The sequence below is a fragment of the Pocillopora verrucosa genome, chromosome 1, assembly GCF_036669915.1.
Source record: "Pocillopora verrucosa isolate sample1 chromosome 1, ASM3666991v2, whole genome shotgun sequence".
Classification (NCBI taxonomy): domain Eukaryota; kingdom Metazoa; phylum Cnidaria; class Anthozoa; order Scleractinia; family Pocilloporidae; genus Pocillopora; species Pocillopora verrucosa.
Window position 1 is genome coordinate 2,739,784 of NC_089312.1, and position 21,307 is coordinate 2,761,090.

Here is a 21,307-nt window from a genome sequence, read left to right on the forward strand (position 1 = left end):
CCTCCAAAGTGATAATTATAGTAGTTGACTTTATGTTCGTGGGCATAAATATATTTTGAGCCCTTCTCAGAGCTCATTTCAACCCCCGGTTAGTGGCTCAGACTTAAACGAGGGTCTCAATGGGATTAACAGTTAGACGTAAGACGACCTGAAAATTTAGCCGTTCGGCGTAGAAATCGACGAAGTTTAACCGTTAGTTTGATTACCGCGTTGAGATTCCTGACTCTCCATATAAGTTCAGTTTACAACTCAGTTACGCTTGACTCATGTGATCGAAGTGAACGCGTTTAAATATGTAAATGACGTTTTCAGTACATATACTTATATAGTATAGAAAGGTTAAAACAAAGTCAGGACGTTATGTTTTGGGCATTCTTTCTTTGAAGTAAACGCTGTGTAATTCCAAACAATGATACTTAAACATTAGCTAATACCCCAGCTTATATTGCGTTGTAAATAACGCGACGGGTGTCTTTTCAACTGCGTGTAGCGGACTTTTATTGTGCAAGGCGATCGTACAATAGCCGGTAAACTCAATGACATTTTTTTCATGTTATCTCGCCAGCAGAAACAGTCAGAGTTTATCATGATAACTTCTAAATTTGGCAATTCGACCTTTTGCCGTATTGAAAACTGTCAAATACGCTTTTACTTACTACAGATAACTCGGATCACAAGTCGCACTCTGATGGAAACTGAAGCACTGCGAATATCGTCTTCGAGTGAACACTGTCGTATGGCCCAGTAAAGTTATTCGAAACTGGTTAAGGTAAGACAAAACAAAAGCAAATTACTTGCAGCTTTCGCATTTGTCGAAGGCCTCTCAAGTCGATTATGATCGCTCGACAAAATCCTGATCGTTTCTTTTGCTATAACCTCCACTCCGAAATTCGATTTCGGTAACACAAATCTTTCTTGAGAAAAAGTTGCACAGAACAGATTGTGTATCGACATAAACCTTATTTTACAGCTCGTATAAGTTTCCGCCGATTCAGTTTTTATCAACCTCAATTTTTTCCCCAAGGTTTTTTGTCGTTATACCCGTTCGATATATTTGCCCTTTTTTCTTTTCAAATAGTAATAGAGCATTTATCTCGAATATACTTGGTAGTATAATTTGTAATGTAAAAGTTATCTGCTCATTTCAACCTCTCGTGCATCATGAAGAGAGTTAGAGACGTTTGACTAACCGGAAAAACTCCACATGCTTGAATGACTGAACAACTCGGGCACAATACAGAAGTTCCATCGACGGGGACTGCATGTAAAATCCACTAGTTTATGAGAGAGCCATGGTGAGTTCATCAACAACTGTCAATTCAACGTTAAATTTTTCAGTGTGCGTATGACAACTTAGCTGGAAATTTAAATTTTTTTACGTTCAGACTAATCTATGCTTGAATATGCATTATCCTAAATATATACTTAAAGGCAGTTAAAACTCACATCTTCTGTATTTCGTTTTATTATTATTATTATTATTATTATTATTATTATTTTTATTAAAGAGATGAAGAAGACAACGTCCAGGAATCCTTCCTCAGGCAAACAAAGCCATTCACGTAAGACAAAATATCAGACTTGTTGTTTATTATTTCTTGGCTTGTCTAGACTTAACGTTTTATTTCCACATTTCCACATTTTTACATACTCTGACTGCAGTTCCGTTCGTTCTGTTGTATTAAAAATATTTTGATAATTTACTCGCAAACTGAAAAAAGAAAACTTCTTTCAAAAGAGAGTAAAACAAAACGCAATATTCTTCTCGACCATACACACATTACTTTCGGCATATTGTTACGTAATATATGAAATGACTCACCAGAGCGTATCGGATCACGAAATCCGAGGGTCTGCCATTTCGTATCCAGCGGTTGTTTTTCCACTTCACGGAGTAACAGCAATAGGCAGTCGCCATAGACGCGAATAAACTGGTTTCTTTCGTTGATATTAAATTGGAACTAAAGGGACACACTTGACCAAGCAAAAGATCATTTACAGCTTATAGTGGCTAAAGTATTGGGCAGAATTCTATTCAAAACACCTAAATATGTTTAAAACATAACTTAGACCATGTAATGCATAATCGGCCCCTGCTTAGACACAACGTGCCCTACGATTGATCACGAGTCTATATCAGTGATTGCACCGGTATAGAACAGTAAAATATCTTCCTGTTTTGAGGAATGGTGCCACACGGAACGAATTCACGGTTTTTTTTTTACTTATCTGTTTACCGAAAGCCTTTGGTTTAGAGGAAATGAAGAGGACACCTTGAACGTCACGTAAACCACCCGCCTCCAGCTGGTATAGTTTACATACGTTTCTCGTGTTCTTCCAACATCCCGCGTAGTTTAATACGCCGGCGATAAACCGTCAGAGAGTGTGGTTTGTTGTTTAAATGACCGTATGGGTAAAGTCAAACCTATTTTATTATAGCAGTCTATAACACTTAATCTGGTGTTGTCACGGTGGTTGTTGATGTTTTGTTGTTTTTATCGTTAATTTTCCCCACCGCTTCCACTGGCACATTAATTCCGATTTTCCTCGTCTTCTTTCTCTTCTTTGGGACAATATAATGTGGTAAAATTTACCTTTTAAGATTTGGAATTGTGAAAAAGGTGCAAGACAAATCTAGTTCAGGTTACAAGCAATCGTCGCCCACACTCTTCAATCTGTGTTTCAGTGAGACACTGGATTATTGTGAGAATAACCTGTACAATTAGGAGTAAAGTTTATGTTTACGAGGAGAACCGCCTTACTAATGACGGAGAAGGCTTAAACAAGTGATCATCTAAAGCCAAAAAGTAGCCGACCTACTAATCAAAAACTTTGCAAAAACCCTTTAAATAAGTCTGGGTGAAAAGTCAAACTGATTTTGTGGCAGCACTGAGACCCACACGTCGCTATAGTCTGTAAACAAATTACAGCTAATACGCGCAGTAAACATAGCAGATTGCATGCAACCATCACCCTGTTAATGATGAGAATACCTGTGTAACTTACAACTGACAGATATTTCAATAGTCTCGCAATCTTCCAATTATCAGCTAATTAGTTGATTGTAACCTTAATTGACGGCTTCCTAATTTATTTATTACAGTTATTGTTATTTTTTTTAGTGATACTGTCAGTAATCTTATTTCGCTCGTTCCTTAAATACACTAAAGCTCAAGATACAGCTTTTAATTACACAGGAAGAGTCTATTTTTGAAAGGTTTGGCATGACTCATAATAACGACTGCTTATTAAATTAGTGAAAAAAATTGAGTGAAATACTGGACTAAACTCGGATAACTGAACTAAGAAGCGGCGTGCACCATGGAATCAGCGTTAATCTTAAGCTTCTTCGAATGGCAGATACATTCATGCTTGGCGCAGCCTTCAAAAAAGTGAATCGCCCGCTCAATGGCAAAAACCGCCGCACACGAAAACGCTGTCAGCTGTAGCAAAGTCACTAAGCTTCGTTTTGCTCTTGATTTTTGAATATTCACAAAATCCAATCTTGCCTGTGATACTTGAGATAGTTCTTTCGGTCGTCTTTAACTAAGTAAGGAAAAATCTTCCATTGGTCTTGGCTGAACGCAATACAAGCGATCGCATTTTTTAATGCAGTTTTAACCCTTCTAAATTAAACTGAACTTTCTCCTGCGAGATAGCCGATAATCCAAGGGCTATTCACATACTTGAAATATTTCATCATTGTGTTTTGCTGACAGGCTTCGTAATTAGCTCATCATAGGGAACGTCATTTTTACGCAACGTGATCGCTTCTGCTGGAGCATAGCATCAGTACATTTCGGATGTGACTTTACAATTCCTGCACGAATAAATCGTCAGAGTGGGTTGCAGTGATGCCTTTGAGAAATGGGCAAGGTATGTTGAACTAAACACCGCTACCTTTTGCTAATCAGCGTTTTGATATGTGTAACGTTTTGCAGCTGGTGGTGGGACTCAATTGGGAAGCAAGCGGACTATAGTATGTTAGTTTCACGGTCAGATGTTGTACAAATTTCTTTCGATATGAACCAAGAATGCTGCAGACTTCGATCAGTAAAAGCGAACACTTAGACGACTTCAGTCGTCACTTAACAGCACAAAGTTAGCCATTGAACTCTGAAAGAGAAAACAGAGGATTTATCTTACAGATTGGTTGATTTGGAAAATGTACATGCTTTAAAACATGTGCCTCACAAACTTAAACCCAACTCGAAGTGTATTAATGCAAAATGTCTGTCTCTTGAGGCAAACTTTGTTTTCGTCATTGTTGTGTTTGATCTGAGCAAACAGTTTCGGTTTCGCAGTAATTTCTTTCAATTATAATTAACTGCAGCTGCATACACTCGCTATCAGATTGAGCGGAGATGACGAATCATTCCGCAGCCGTGATATCTCCCTTCGCTCACTCAGGCGAACAGTCTTTGCTTTGCTTGGACTTTGAAAACACTTGATACTTTGGCTCTCTGTTTCGATTCAACCTGGACTGCTCTGGGTACTCTACACTCCTGGTGGCTTTCCAATAAGCAAAAAATTATGTAATCACATTCATGTTGTTATTATGCTCGCCATTTATTGGTGGAAATCGTCCTTGTTCATTTCCGACGTATGAGAGCCAAATCTTTTGAGCTAAACCACGATTTTACATATGAATACCGATGTCTCCAGCGAACAGTCATTAACCGTTACCGGCCCATTTATGTCGTACTTCCTGTCGCACCCTTCTGAAGAGCAAAGATCACTGTTATTGCAAAATTGATCCAACCACTTGATATGAGAGGTTTCAGCGATTTCATAACTGCATGTAAAGTATATAGATCTCTTGTTCGTCGGCTAATCTGATTTCATTTGACTTATTGAGATTCCAGATCTCAAAACTGAATAAGAAAGGTATTTAAAGGAACTCACCGTTCTTCTTGCTTCTTGGTGGGCGCAAAGGACAAATCACTTTGTTCTTCTTTGTTGTGCGATTTGCGCAGATCATTTCTGATATCATACAAAAATCCCATGTTTAACACACCTTTGTTTCTTTAACAGATTAGTCTTCCGCGTAGATCAAGCTTTTCCTGAAGCTGAGGCGAATTTTAATTTGCCAGTGCTATCAATTGCCCGCCACACACCTCTGTTGCTCAGATTCGATTCCCGAAGTTATGCGTCGATCAATTCGAAGCTTCAACATCCCCCCCGAGAAACCCCTAAGCATTAGAACTTTTGAAGATTGGATCGTTCAAATTCTACCCCCAACCCCTCGCTGGGCCAAAGTTGTGCCGGATTTGATGGTCACTCTTTTTTTCGTAAAACAAGTGTACTCCACTAGGAAGACTTGACAGTTCGGGTTCAAATTCCCCACCCCACCCCACCCCCATCCCAAATTTCCCAACCCCCTTAAATGCCCGTGTGTTGCCCGGAGGGGGGAAGGTTGAAACTTCGAATTGATCGCCGTATTAGCGTTACCTGTAGGATTCTTCTATCAAGGATTCTTGTCATATCAACTGTCATTCGATCGTGCGCAGTCGACGACGAACTAGTTCGCGTCTATATGGTTGCGCAGGATAATTCAGGATAATTCAGGTCAGCTTTCTATGGTGTTCAAGGGTTCGCTCCATATACTATGGTGTCAGCTGGATAATTATTTGATTTATCTCCTGTTGGTCTTGGCAGCATAAACAGACCAGAAAATGGGGATCAACGCTTCCCTTAGCTTTACTTTTTCTTGTAGTCGCGTTTTTTTGAACTGCTAAAGTTCACCTTATCACTCCTCCCATAATGCTGTATATCTACGTATCACTGTCTAGGTGATACCTCTGTGTCTTCCAATTAAGAGGTTGGTGAATTCTCAGTAGCTGTTGTCTACATAATGAAATCATTACTGTACCCATCTCCTGGTTTTGATTCGAAAAGGTGCCTTCTCTCTGATGCCGTTCTAGAAGCAATTCGTTTCGTCGAAATTTGAAATTATGTTAAAGGGGATTAATTCAATAGCCTCTCATGCTTTCACTCTGTTATGTGCCCGTAGCACGTACGATAGAAGTTTCTAAGGGTTGGAGGTCATTTGCCTTGGAGGTTCCTCTGATCATTTATAGACAAACGTTATTAGTTCCATACCAATTTTATTAGACAAAGCTTCCTTCAGCGTTTGCGACGACTTTTTTCGCTACCAATAAACTTTGAAAGAAATTTCCTTAAAAACACGAAAACATAAAAACCTGAAAACGTTTTCTTGGGGTTTATTTCCTTGTAATGGACGCGGAAACGCTGCAAGAACTTATGATTACTTCCCTCTTGGTCAACTGTATTCATTTGATTCACGTACCTGACGCTGCTCTGTCTGTCATAGTCGGCATTAGGCAACGGTGAGTTCACTTGTATGTTTATGGACTACTCTCGATTTCGACATCTTGGAGCCTAAGAGCAGTGATAAATGCATTGCTAGATATTATTCAACGCCTTATTAATTCTTTCCTCTCCGTACTGTTTGCCATACATTTCTTATTCTTTTAGATCTGAGAATTTGATGGTCCGTTTAATGGTATTACTGATTTGATAATTTCTTCACTTCGTATTACGTTTCTGCTTAAAAATTGTTTTGGTGTTGTGAAAACTAATCCATCTTTGGTCACACCACTGCGTAAAAGAGTTGAAAGAAGTTGTACAGAGAGATTGTACTACTCGTTTGGAAAGCAAAGATGAAGGACGGAAACAAAAATTGTCTAAATAATTCGAGTGAGGGTAGCCCAGGAAAGAAATGTTGCAAACAGTGGTGACTGACGTTTCAACTGCCCCATCTAAAGTCATAATCAGAGTCGAGCTCGATACGCGAAACGTTGTTTACTTTCCATTGTAATCGCAAAGTTATTGCTTAGAGACTGAAATACATCGAGACTTGAGAGAATTACTCAGTCTCGGCTACTTTGTTTTCGCTTTTGTTTTAGGCATTGTTTCTCTCTCTTGGTTGAATTTATTACAAATAATTTAAATGTTGTCTTTGACTGTGAATTTTGGCGCAGTTTCTCGGAAAATTCGATGGAATGACCACATGCCGAGTGCTCGTTGACTTCTCACCATGTCCATGTGTTGCGATTTCTGTGGTACATATGAAATAAATTACATATTGACCTGTCGATAAGGCAACATTTGACGAAGCGATCATCGCAGGTTAACTAAATTAAAGTCATATCAATAAACCGTTGCAATCGATCTTTCCGTTTTTGCTGAAACCTGGAAATCAGCCCAGTTTTTTGAAAAAAAACAATGAAAAAAAAAAAAACGGCAATACGATCACGTACTGAAAATTTTAAGCTCCACCTCTATAATTAATTACAATAAGCACTGACGGGCGATAGTAATTAAAACTTTAACATCTCAATTGGAAACATTACGGACTTCGTTATCCCCTTTTTAATCATTGATAACATAAAGGTATCGGATAGCCTATGAGTAGCCGTGCCCTCCTACAAGGGGAACGAAATGGAGGGAGTTGCCTAACGTGGGAGGCTTGCTGTCAGAATGATTATTGCACAGCGACTCTTCGTTATGGCTCACAGTTTATAGAACAGATACAATCATTCTGTTCCTGATGAGTGCAATGCAGCTGTATATGAATGTTGTTCATCTCATCTCATGATCGCAGATCACAGAAATCCAAGCATTGCAAACTATGTCGCGATCTGGTGACAAGGGAATGTCAAATTAATGTGTCAGTGAATAGCAAGGGTTTTTTAAACAGAGGTTCTGAAATGTGATAAAGGGCGTCGAATTTAAGAATGAATCAGTATTGACACTCGCTATTAGAGACTTGAGTCTTGGTTTATAGATTTGATGATAGATGAAGTTTACCCAACACATTTTTCGGAGTGAAATGACCGCAGAAAAAGATCGCATTGGCTGTCAACATGAATATAACTATTCCTCTTGACTAACTAAGTCCCACTGGAAGAAAACGGTCTTGCATGATCGGTCGGGAAAGGGATTTCAAGATCTTTTGTTTTCGCTGTTTTTTTTTCTTTTGTTCTGAAGGCGAATATAAAGTATAATTTTTTTTATTTATAACGTTGTCTGAAGGCTTCCTGTTTTTCTGTTCTGCCGACTTGCCTTAGGTAAACAATCTTTATTTAGAAACCAAAACAGTAAAGGTTATGGACCTCTAATAATGCTCACAACTGATCGAAATGTATTTAGTCTATTGGTGTATTCATCTCTAAACGCAGACCTTTATCACGAAGTGTTGTGGATAAACTGCTGCCAATTTGAAAATTTGACTTGTTACTTCAGTTTTGTTAAGGTGTTTGTATTTTGATTTAACAGTTTGTTTAATTTAATTAGTACATACTTAAACTACATTTCTGTTATCATAAAATACACTATTTAGCCGAAAAATATTGAGCAAAAATGAATGTGATGACAGCTGTGATATGGTCGTATGTCACTCCAACGAAAAATAGATCGTCTTAGATTCCTAAGCAAATAGATTATAACTGAGCAGTGGAATTTTCTGTCACGAGACAGTCAACGTCAAAAATTCAGACCGTCTTACAGAGTTAGGTAAAGTTTCAAAGCCAAGGAATCATCTTACAGAGTAAGACGGAGACTTAAGCACTGCAAGCATCGTGCATCCGGCTGCGGCTGTTTACAACTGAAAAGCTAAGCAAACAGTTCTTTCGCGAGGAAGTCCGACAGGAAGTGAGGTACTCAATCCACTCTAAAATTAATTTGTGCACTCAGGAAGCGGCAGCGGCAATAGCATGTTCCATAGTAATTACATGTCACCAAAATTCAAAGAGAGAATTTTGTTTTACGTAATCACTTTTCCTTGTTTAGTTTCAGAAAGTTCTGTCCCTTAACTAATTCTGTCGTATGTGTTACTGTTTGATTTCCATTGTTAGAGTTTCTAGTCTTTGCAAATAAGGCCACAGTTTCTCCTGATTTCCTAAGCTCCGTTACACGTTTAAGTCATGTTTGGTCCGGTCGAACTAAAACTTAGCGAATGCCAATTTTATGGACTTAAACCGATTTGTGAAGGAAGAAACACTTTCATTCCGCAACAGCATTTCATAACATATCGGGAGGTCGGAGCGCGGACGAAAATAACGTGGAATGACTGACAGAACCAAGAGAATATTCTCCTGAAAGAACTGACGATGATATAAAAACAGAGTTTGGTTTTTTCCTGATGATTCTGTGAAATGTCGACGCGTCGTGTTAACCACGAAATGAAATAATCAATTGTAACGTGATTGCAAGACTAAGTTGAACTTCTGAATTCAGAGAACCACTTATTTAAGAAAATCTCTGTTGCTTCTTGCTGCCTGATCTGTTTATTTAGAGATACTAGAACTGCTTACACGTCGATGTGACATAGAAGTAAAACCACTGATGAAATTTCCAAGCTGGCGCTACTTCACGGTATGCTTTTAATAAGCCAATACGTCGATTAGCACCGAAGGATATCTTTTATATCTAAGCGAGTAATTAATGAAGTAAACTGCGAAAAAAAAAGAACCATCAGAAAATACTGGCTTCGACTGGGTTTGAACAAGTGCCATCTGTATAATAGTTTATGCGCTCTGAGCTACAAGTTCAGAGCGAGGCAAACCTCATTGGATTCTTTCCTCTCATTGAAGGAGTCTGATCGCAAATAAGTGGAATAATTTTCCTTTATTTGTAGCACCATCCAAGATCCATTGGCTTCAGTTTCGAGAAGTACACAAACAGCATTGCATTAAATGCACATGCTTGCTGGAAGACTCAGTCTGCATACACACTCCTAAGCTTAATACAATGATTTACAGAGCTAGAAACACTTTGGACCGAGTGACAAACAAGAAACCCCTTGAAAGTACTGTTCAAATGCTTTCATTCGATTGTCTAATTTGCATGAAGGACGTTCATTACCGCCACTCAACAATTAAAAGCATTATGTTCAGTTGCAAAGAGCACTGCATGCTTCAAATGGCTGCCCCCATTAATCAACTTCATTACTGACAGACTTAAAGAAAGTAAAATTACTTTTCAATTCAACTTTCATATCATTCAGTCGACTTTGATCGTGGCTGTTTCTCAGATTATCGAAACTCCGTCACTGACGAAAACAACCCTCTTATGTACTGCTTTCCATTCATCATTCACCTTAGGTGACCTACGTATATTTGGCTAGGACATAAATGACTCGAATGCTGAGCTGTTGAAGCATTTGGCCAGTTTGAAATATTCATTCTATAGTTTTAAAAGGGACATCTGATATTGCTCATTTTTGTCCATCTTCATTTGTTCCTAAATGCCATACAGAACGTTGTAAATTTTGTAACAGTGCTCTTAACTGTTTCATGAAGTCTGACGCAAGTCTACCTCATTTTGGCCTTCGCGTCTTCCAGCTCTTGAGCTATTACCTTCCGACCCATATTTTTCCAGAAAAGCCCCCTTATTATCAGCTTCCCCAAAAATATTTTCCTCCTACTTTCAACAAAAGTTCAAGTTTGGATTACAGTTTGCGAGTAGAAGATAACCAGTTTCTATCAGTTTAGTTCCACGGATGGATACATCGGAACACATTGCTCCACTTTCGGTGATTGCCTTATATTGAGTATCTTACTTGTGTTGGATATGGACAAATTCATTGCAGGATAACAATTTCAATTTATTCTGCCTCCAAGTAAATCTCCTCACCGATCCGCGCGCGAGTTTTGAAGGGGTCTGTACGATCGTGGAGAGAGATGCTACCTTAATAGCCTTAATGAAAATTTCTTAAATCTCCGCGAGATCAATAATGATTGCTTGGACCTTTCTAGCGACAGTTAATTGACAAACCTATCGCAGAAGAGAGACAGGAATATTTACCGAAGCCTAACCATAAACTGAGCTTTCGTTGAACTCTACATCTCGTTGTCGATCTATTGCCTTGTCCCTTTAGAGGCGCTGGTCACGTTTTATCAGCGAGTGGCTGTTAATTTCATCTTCCGACGAGGTCAAACCCAGCAGAGTTTTTTATTATCGTAAGGGCACAGGCACCCCACGCTCCAGCTGTGAGACGATCACTACATAAGAGGGCTTCTCTTCTGTGGTTAGCCTCCTTTACAAACTCTTACAATTTCGCCAGAAAATGATCATCTCACAGCTGGAGCTTGGACCGCTTGTGGTAAGGGAAACTGAATCTCGCACCTATTCTCTGAATAAATGTGAACTACAAAACACGTTTGGCTAGTAAACCACGTGTGTGCAATTACAATTAGAGACACAACCACGCGTATACAATCACCATCAGAGACAGGTCACGTTAATACACTGACTTCACGTAAATTAGATGTTTTCATTCCTTTAGAGATATATACATTTACAGCTCGAGGGTATTTTCAATTGCGAAAATTTCATCGTCAACTCTTGCCCCGTCGTTTGTAAATCATGATCGAGTAACATAGCATGCATACCTAGACCAACGTTTGTTCAGCCTGCGAGCAAGCTCTAGTATTGTGAGGGTGTTTACGCCATGCTTGCTAACCGTAGTAATTTAGAAAGATGTTTTAGTGCGGAAGTCAATGAAAGCGGTGGACTCTTAAAAGGATTATTTTAAAATACATTTTTCTCTGATTCTTTTACGTGTATGTTAATTTTCATTCAGGAGAGCTTAAGATTGATAAAATCAAAAAGACGACTTGGTTTATTGTAATTGACTCCATTCTTATCGTACCAAGTGCTAAATGACTGATCAGAGATGGGCATTCAAGAGAATTTCAAAATATTCTTTGGACAGAAGACAACTTTAGATAACTTAAAAAAATATCAGTTGTCCTCGAATTGATAACTTAATTATTCTCAAGTGATTTTCAGTTGTTTCTGGAAGCTTAAATTGTTTACTTTTTTTAAGGCATTCCGCTAAAAACATGCAATATTTACAGACAAATTCAGAAGGGCAACGTGAGATCAAGAATTTATTGCCTCTGGCTATAGGCAGCAAGCCACAATTAAACAATGACTGTTGACGACTCGCTAAATTTAGGCAGACGTCGTTAACACTGGTCTGTGCCTCTCTCAGATTCATTGGACAAGGACTCCGCTAGCAGGCAAGCCATGAAGCAGAGACGAAAACTCGGTTATAGCAATCAAGTTAACCTGCGCAACATCCGAATTGCCGTGATGGGCCAAGACGGCGTCGGAAAGACAGGTAGGTTGAAGCACGCAACGTATATTTGAGTGTTAATGTGAAGTTACACATGCTTTGCAAAAGCTCGCTTTTTTAACAAAACTGTCCACAATTTTTAAAATTGTTTTTTTCTGCGATTACAAATGACCCAGGTTGGAAGATTACATGGAAAGGTGACTTCAAAATGGAAACACGTTTCGAAATTTCTGGTTTAGTCGCGGTTGCAGTAGTCTGAGTTCAGATTTTGAAGTTTGCTTTTGAAGTGTCTTGTGAAAAATTTAACCTTAACAAACTGACTCTTTAATGTGCAATGAACAGACGATCGCAATTTGTAAATAAGAAACCAGGCGGAACTTACGGCAATCTCATATTTGAGGTTTCCTGCTCGATGGTGCCCTCAAGTACACATCGACCACAAGTTCAAAAACAATTGTCTGAGCTTTGTTTGTTTCCGTTATTTGTCCCTAATCAATTTTCACCTTGATTCCTGCATGAACAAACTTCCCACAATATTTAGGACAGAAGCATCAGTGATAAAAACGCATCGTAGCTTTAAATTCCGGGAACAAGTCTTTAGAAGCGGAAGAAAAATTGCCTTTCAGTCAAAGATTAGATATTTTAGCCGGGCATATACAAAGTCCAACAAAGATTCCATGATCTCTTTATGTAAAGGTTTATTGATTGATCGCTTTTACCCTTATTGATGAAATTAACGGGTTAACCAATCCAATAAAAATTCAAACATTTTCTTCATTACCATGTTATTATTAGATCATGAATATTTTTTTGTCGGTTCATCTATTTACGTTTGTTTGTCACTTTTTAATTTCGTCAGACTCTCAAAAATCACATTTTCCCTCAACCGAGGGCTTATCATGGATAAGAACTATCAATGTATTTAGATGTTTTCCTCAACAGTATGCTCACAGTGAGAACTTCTCAGTGTTTATTGTTTTTTTTTCTGTTTATCAATTCCAATAATGATCCTAACTGATGAGGAAAAAAAATACTTTTACATTGTAGCTCTCACGGTACGATTCCTAACAAAGCGTTTTATTGGAGAATACGACCAAACGTTAGGTAAGTAAGTGATTTTATTTTTGGTTCATTTCTTCTTCCTGCCGGTTAAAAGCATATCTGATGTAGACGGGGTATAGTTAACGAACTTTCAACGGCTGTGATTAAATTTCTTTCCGGAAAGTAATAGCGAAGTAGAATTTTCCTCGTGCAGGGCATATGTCTTCGTAGCACGCAACAGAACACAAGAAAACAGAATATCTTGAAGGCACGGGACCATGCTAGTGCCTGTTAAGTCTGTATTCTTTTACAGTTATTTTACTTTTTACAATTTCTTCACTTGCAGTTCATCTACGATGATCAATTCGCTACTTTTCGTGCGCAGGGTTTTTTGCTAAAAGCGTTTGCTTCATTGCTCGCGTCTTCATACGTCAGTACACAGAGCAAACGTATAAATCATTTCAAGCCGCGTTGGTCATGTTAGCATAACCATAGGAGTCATTTAATCACTTGCCGCCCTAGATTCGCAATTGACGTAATTTTACCTAAATAGGAAACTGCCTCCATTGTAGTCCAAAGTTGTCTCTCCGCGGGAAAGTTATGCTTCGGCGACGAATTCGTGAGCAGTACAGTTCAAGCCCGCAACAAACAAAAGAAACTTCGAGTAAATTTATGAAACTCTGTGCCATATTTTCCTTTTCAACGTGCATTCATATTTTGAGAACGTGATGTGAGCGAACTGCACATATTGAAGAGAAAATCTGGTTTTGTCCCTAAAAAAATTTCAATTTTCACATAGAAGTGGCAGTTATACTGTGAGTTGCAAAAATTCGCATAGATTGAAATTAAGGCTTTGATGTAAACTTTGCCTCGAAGCAACTGAAGCTGTTTGTTACCAACTTAATTTGTTTATTAATTTATGTTCCTCCTCTGTTGTACTGGCAACGCATCAACGGTTCAAAATATTTTGACGGCAAGTTTCCACCTACGCTGAATAACTCGGTCGTTTTGAAGTGCTTCTAGCAAATCAGAGGAATATTCCTGCCGCTTCTTAAGACAGCTGCTCATCTGAAAACGGTTCTTCCATCAAGTTTTGCAATTTCATGTCATGTCTGAATTTGATTTTTTACTGGTTATATTAGATGCATAACCAAGAGGTCTTGATCGGTAAATAATCCCACTTAATGAATCACCCAGACTGAACCACCTTCCGCTTTTCGATAAGGATCGTTTTAATAGGTTTCGCTTTCCTTAACAGGCCAGACTGAACTTAAAAGCTTTCTTGCGAAAGCTGAAAGTGTCAACAATCAAAATTCTGTTTCTAAAAAAGATACACGTCCTTCTCACCAATCTCGCAACAAGCGCTAGCTTATCGGGAAAAGACACGTTAGTCTGAAGTAGCTGCAATAACCACTGTACGAAGATTCAAGAAAACTGATAAACTCTGTAAAACGTCTGCGTTGTAATAGCTTGTTGGTTCTTTTCACAGAAACAACCAATAGACACCACATCGACGTGGATGGAGAATATGTTGCACTGGACATTTTGGACACAGCAGGAAAGGTAAATCTTCCAGTTAATTACACAGAACTGCATGAGAGGATACCTCGTCTCCAGACTCCCTAGGCAAGAACAAGGGAGAGAGAGAGAGAGAGGGGTGGGAAGGACAAAGATTGACTACTCCCTTCATTTTTTTTAGAACTCGGAAGAGAAGCTTGAGAACATCATTGGGTACGCAGACATCTTCCTTGTCCTTTACTCCATCACAGACCGCGCCAGTTTTCAAGAAGCCGGTAAGATCGTCAAGTACATAAGACGTTACAGAACTCTGGACTCCAGCAGTATAATTATCGCGGGAACTAAGCGCGATTTGGAACACTTCAGAACCGTTCGCGAGACAGACGGCTCAAGACTCACCTATTCCCTCAACTGTGGTTTCTTCGAGATAACAATTTCCGAAAGTTTTGCTGAAACAGTAAACATGTTTAATGAGATCTTGAGACAATATTTAAACGCGCATCCTTCGCAAGATCCAGCTGGCACAATTACCACCGCTCACTCCCCGACCCCCATGATTTCTCAACATAAAGAAATGAAGTCTCCGTCTTCTTGGGCAAAGGTCAAAGGATTGAAGACAATGCCTTTTAGAAGAAAGTCTACACAGGCTGTTGCCTGTTAATCAGCTTGGCTTGGAAAGAAACGCCCAGAATTTATGTCTCTGGGAAATTTAGCCACGCACGTAGCATTTATACGGATGATAAGGAAAATAACAGGGAATATATAAAACAACACAGTTTCCTCATTGCATCCGAGAGGATTCGCTTTTAAAGGACTCTTGTATACGATTCTCAACCCAGACAACTTCAGATATCTGGAAATAGACACTTCTTAAATTTAGACATTTGAGTTTGAAAATCAAAGAACTTGGACCTCGCGTAGGATCAAGTAAAATCCACGCGAAATATGCAGTATAAACATGTAATATGGAGCTTCACCCATTTGAGGATGAAGAAAACCGTAGTTTGTGGATTATGATCTGAATCGATATAACCTGTGTATAAACGTGTATTAATATTTTCAGTTTTCTTCTGCTACTAATTTAACTGTAGCCGGAAGTAATTATAAAAAGATCCCCCACAAGACAAGCTTGGAAATTTTATCACCACCTTAGTCTGCACAGTTCATAGTTTTTGGGAGCGCACGATTTACAAACTCATCTGCAGCAACCTTCCCCATTGCTCATATGTTAGATTCTTTAGTGAAACTCCTTCCGGGCAATTAGCTCTATGCAGTACTCAGAAATCTCCATGCTCAATGAAGTGGGTGTGCAAAAGACGAAGGGAACGCCTACGTGTTTCGCTTCTCCTTCCTGTAAATCTTTCCTCTTTTGGCTCGTTCCCATTCCAAAGACCTAGGGTAGAGAAAGATTTCTATCAGAAATACGAACTAATAATGCTTTTCTTGTCTATATGCCCGGCATTAATCTAGTCTGCAAAAAGCAAGAGACCAAATCCAGAATACACAAGGCTCTAAGGTATTCTGACACGTTAGAGAAAATGTTGTAAATAAAATTATTTACTTGAACAGTAACGTTTTAGGTTTGTTAATTTGAATAGAATCTATAAACAGTTGGTAATTAATTGGTCTTTGAAGGAAAAAAGTGCCAATAAAACACTGTATAAATATCCGATTCAGTATGTTAAACTTGTCAGGGGGGTGGGGGAGGGGGGAATGTTTGAAAAATACATCTTCGAGTGACTGCCTATACCTAATCGCATTACTTCATTCAATTTTTTAAACTGTTTCTTCTAATCATCGTTCATGTACATTTTTTTTTCCTGTAGTTAGTCATTTAATGTTTTAATGCAGCATGCATTTTACAGCACTTGAGTTCCGGAACGCAGTGATTGCCAGAATAAGACCTTTTCTCCTATTTCACACCCAAGCATTTTTGGGTCCATTGGGCGGGTTTTTGACGGCGAAATCAAGTCCCAACAAACACATAACTCATCAAACGCAATCTTCTGGACAAATCAACTTCAACACCTACAAGATTTGAAACTTGAAATATGTTGTCAAAACTTGCTCACTCATCTAGCTTTTTTCCTTACTGGTGATGCTCCTGATCTCTACAAGTAACGCAGCAAATCATGAGCAAACTTACATTATTCGATCTATGCATATCATGTAAAGGTGCTGCTCCGATCGCGTGACAAATCCCGGGTGAGCTCCTCAGTTCGTGTAGCGCAATACTCGTCTATGGTCTCCTTAAGACTTGACATGGCCCTGTTTCGACTCACGTTCTTCTCAACCATTTCCATAATTTTGCTGTGAGATGATCTCCTTGCCCCGTTCAGAACCCGTTGAGTCATTTTGTACTTCATTGTCTCTCGGATTGCTTCTATAAACACGAATTCGATGTCTTGATAGCTCGCCTTCGTGGAAACCTCGTGAAAGGCCAAACAGTTCAATTTTTCAGCAAGCTGGATTCCATCTTGTTTCGACACTTCAACTCGGTCACTCCCTACTTCTCTCTTATTTCCAACCAACAACAGAACAGGATGGTCAGCTTCTCGCACTTTTTCCAGATGATTCCAAGCACCAGTAAGTTCTTCAAAGCTTGTTCGATCGTCCACTGCATAAACCAGAATAAACGCGTCTCCCCACAGAGCATGGACGTCATTTTTCTCAATATAGTCCTACATCAACCATGAGAAAACGATTATCAATTTTTAGATTACGAAGCCTGTTCCATTTAGTAAACAAAGCGAAATAGTGAACGGTGCAGCAGCAGCGGAGGAGTGCAAAAAAAACCTGGGAGGTTTGGATCGGGTCGGTTAAGGAACCGACTCGACCCAAGCCTCCTCATTTTTCCTCCCCTAGTATCGCGCCGTTTACTGCCACGCCTCGTTTACTTAACTGAACGTCTGAAACAGGATTTAGATCCTTTGGTTTATCTTTACGTACGCTATTCCATTTGACCGATTACAGGCGTCAGTTACATTAAACACTGTCCCATAAAGGTAACTGAGCTGCTAACTAGCATCCAGATACCAGCCCCACTCGTGTAGGCTCTGTGATCATCTCTTTTAGACAAGTATAAAGTTTGGTTGTATAATTATGATTCTGTTAATTCCCCCAATGAACTGAATTAAAATCATTTATCTGAGTTCAAACTTATCAAAGGGATTCTTAACAATTTACAATTTTATCACATCTCGTCCGTCGATTTTTCTATTTTTATCAGTTTACCTACGGCCAGTGTAGTTAATTTAACTGAGCGCGAGCACAATTGCCCTTGAAGCAAACGCTTCAAACATTTTTAAATAATGATAGTACTATTAACAATTATTACACTAATAGTAATAATAACAGCTTTCAAAGGACCTTTCCGAACGTTCTCAGTGTATTATCATAGGATGAGGGTCAAAAAATCACTCTCATTTTTAGAAATAATTTTAATCAGATGCACCATTAAAAGAAGGCATTAAGAAGATCGGTGTCATAGCACACCGCTACAATCGTAGGATTATAAACACACGCCTTCTTAAGTACCCAGATTTTTAAAAAAAATTTTTTTTTTTTCCATTCGTCCCTCACACTATAAATTTACTACTCTTCTTTCTCAAAATATTCCATATACTCTCGCTTGCACTTTTCCTTGATGGTCTCAATTAGTAGAGACGAGAAAATAATTGAACGAGAAGAAAGAGCGTAAATGGGTACCAAGAATGCTAGCAAGAGGTCAGGGAGGTTTGCCTGGAAAAGGCTACATTTTTACTGGTCATTTTCTCTGTAAAACGACTGCTACAGCACGGCGCGCACGCACGAGTGTTCTATTTGTCACTCCATACCTTGCCTCCAGACTCCAGGATCTCCACACGGACATCTTGATTTTCCAGTCTAGTATGATGGTGATATATTGAACCTAAAGAAATTTGGAAAATGAAAAAACACGCACGCCCACTGAACAATAATTTGCAGGACAGAAAAACAGGCGTTAAAGGCCTACCATTCAGATGAACCCATTTGGAGCGATTATATAACGAAACTGCACCTAATTGATTATTATTTAAGCAAATCGTTCACTTAACAAGTGCCCTGGTGCAATACAAAAGCGATAATGGAGGCGTATACGCCATAGGGTATCCTTCCTTACCCGGCCTACACTGTCAATCAGTTTTACGTCGAGGGAACAGAACACATCTTTCCAACGAACCCTCGATAAGACTGAATCGTGATAAGCACATTTAAGCTGATTAAAGATCCGCCGATTTAGCAAGTGATAAACCTTATCGATGGCTGTTGAATGGGACCAAATCTATATTGTTTATTTATTCACTCGATACATTAACCATGTAACTGTCGAATGGTTTTATGGCTATGAAATCAATTGGCTTAACAGAACCCCGCTGCAAATTTGGACCAAATCAAATTTCAAGTTTTCTGGCTTTAAACATTCAGAATTCTCGTCCAGCAAATCTTTTGAATATCATTGCTGGACAAAAAAAAATTACACAAAGTACTACTGCGAATGTCAACTGTGCGAGATAACTCCTAACTAGCCATCATCATATTCAAACAGAAGGAAAGAATTAATTTTCATGAAATTCTAGTACAACAATACTTATCTCGGCTTAACACGGAATTGAGAAATGGTTATCACCGCCTGAATATAAACATCGTACCATAACAAAATGTAATAACCTCATAATCAATCCGGTTAAAATTTAGCTGTGAAAAGTGTTTCGTAAGATAACGACAAATTATGCAGATGTTCTGTAAAAATAAGATAAATTCAGTCATTTTAAGGTAGAAAACCGATGACCAACTCAATTTAATCATTTGATGTACCCGAAAAGCGTCATAATCCGACACTGAATGGATTTAAGTTGACCTCTAACATTAAACAAAGGTGCTACTAATACCCGATAAATATTGATAAAAGAAGCCTCGGCTAATGCATGTTAATTCTTTTTTCTCTTTCGGCACGAGTCAAAAGACTAAATGAAAGAAAATCTTGTTTCTCCAGAATTTGAAGATAGCTCGAGCATCGCGCGAGCCAAAAATTGGAAATTCAATGGCTTGCTTGCCGGCCATGACAGCTTCGCGTTGGTGATTGCATGTGTAAACACAAATTCTTGGTTGTTCCATTAAAGGCTTTTTCTTATGAATTGTCGGTTACTTGTGAAGGTTGTAGGACTTGTAAAATAAACAGAGTTAGAGCTACATACGTACCGACGTTGGGGTCATACTCTCCTATGAATCTCTTAGTTAGAAATCTCACGATCATTGCTGGAAAGAAATTCAAACGGAATTCAAACGTACTGTAACCAGCTAGGTTAATATACATGTACGGAGCTTTCGCCGCAAAATATTGTTACTTAAGCTAACAAGAGAGTGTGCAAAAGGGACAAAAGATATGAAGAATAACAAAGCACATAACTTTAAGTATATGTGTTGAAAAATGCGTGAAAATTAAACACATTGGACAGAGGACAAACTGTTATGCTTAGTTCTACCTGATTTTCCAACACCAACTTTTCCCACAAGCACAAGTTTGACCAAAATTGGTTTCTTCGCTCCATCGCCGCAAGCTTGTGCTTTATCCATGTCAGCGCGTCTTGAGTGGAATACCAGATCGTTTGTGCTCCTTGTCTGTTGATTATGTGTTAATTTGTGGTTATTGTGTCAGGCGACTTCTCACTAAACTGTTTGCATAGCATACAATAGGTTTTCATCAATTTACAAGATGTCGCGTCGGCGCTGTTAATTACCTTGCACTCATTTCAATAACAAGTACTTTATGGGCACTAAATAAGTTTTATTCCATTTTTCTGAACAGGTTTAAGTCTGATCAGGTATGGAGAACAGAATAGGAAAAGCGGCTAAAGTGTATCTTCACTCCTAAAGAAAAGTGCAACAAGGTAAGTAATGGTATAGATGAAGCATGGACTGGACCATTGGACACTTGGACCATTGGACTATTTTTTTTGGACGATCATTTTTGGACCTTTTTTCTTTTTTGGATTTCTTTTTTTGGACCATTTTATCTACTATCAGAGAGGGGAGAGGCAGACCATTAGCACTCAGAGAGGGATGGGATACAATATACAGTCTATCAGTACTCAGGCACGGGTGGGAAGCAGACTGTTATTACTTTGGGAGGGGTGGGAGACAATTATTACGCAGGGAGGGGTGGCTTTATGGCGTCATTTCTCTTTCACATAGCTAGTGCATTGATTCCACAAAAGTGCAAATTACAGAATTACCTTTTTCGAGAAAAACCGATTTCTAGTTCATAAATTTCGTATTCCCCTTTTGCAAATCACCGAGTTTGAGTTAATTTCACAAATTACAGTTTTTCATTTCGTTTCGTCTCGCAATTTACGGTAAGCCCTCTAAGAGACAATAACAAGAAAACCTCTGTCTTTCGCAATGACACCGACACAAAACGAAATCTCTTTTCAATTTCTGAAACAGTCAAGGTTGATAAGTGGCTGCTAACTATAACTGCAGGCCAGATCAAAATAATTCGCAAAAAGGAAAAAAGCTGAATTGTACAAATAAAGTTAAAATGTGTGGCTTGTGGGGAAATAAGCAATGATTTTTTCAATCTACACCTTATACAGTACCTTGAGTACCAACTGTCTCCCACCC

General features: G+C 38.8%; 2 protein-coding genes across 5 annotated transcripts; one reads left to right on the forward strand and one right to left on the reverse strand.

Annotated features, from left to right (window-relative positions):
* The first annotated feature begins 428 nt into the window (after positions 1 to 428).
* LOC131794080 (ras-related and estrogen-regulated growth inhibitor) lies at positions 429 to 16,332 on the forward strand. 4 transcript variants are annotated; one of them, XM_059111582.2, is made up of 7 exons: positions 429 to 527; positions 662 to 769; positions 1,509 to 1,562; positions 12,023 to 12,151; positions 13,154 to 13,210; positions 14,637 to 14,710; positions 14,847 to 16,332. In XM_059111582.2, the coding sequence occupies exons 3-7, from the start codon at positions 1,511 to 1,513 to the stop codon at positions 15,324 to 15,326; spliced, it is 792 nt and encodes a 263-aa protein (XP_058967565.1). In that variant the 5' UTR covers positions 429 to 527; positions 662 to 769; positions 1,509 to 1,510; the 3' UTR covers positions 15,327 to 16,332. The 4 variants fall into 4 exon arrangements, with proteins under 4 accessions (XP_058967565.1, XP_058967566.1, XP_066020233.1 ...); XM_059111583.2 differs by lacking the exons at positions 429 to 527; positions 662 to 769; positions 1,509 to 1,562 and adding an exon at positions 3,742 to 3,876; XM_066164136.1 differs by lacking the exons at positions 429 to 527; positions 662 to 769; positions 1,509 to 1,562 and adding an exon at positions 5,411 to 5,568.
* Positions 15,919 to 20,273, reverse strand: LOC131794081 (ras-related and estrogen-regulated growth inhibitor-like). The gene is made up of 5 exons (XM_059111585.2): positions 20,170 to 20,273; positions 19,886 to 19,942; positions 18,502 to 18,575; positions 16,812 to 17,346; positions 15,919 to 16,058 (listed from the first exon to the last, which is right to left on the reverse strand). The coding sequence occupies exons 1-4, from the start codon at positions 20,258 to 20,260 to the stop codon at positions 16,831 to 16,833; spliced, it is 738 nt and encodes a 245-aa protein (XP_058967568.2). The 5' UTR covers positions 20,261 to 20,273; the 3' UTR covers positions 15,919 to 16,058; positions 16,812 to 16,830.
* Positions 20,274 to 21,307: the final 1,034 nt, after the last annotated feature.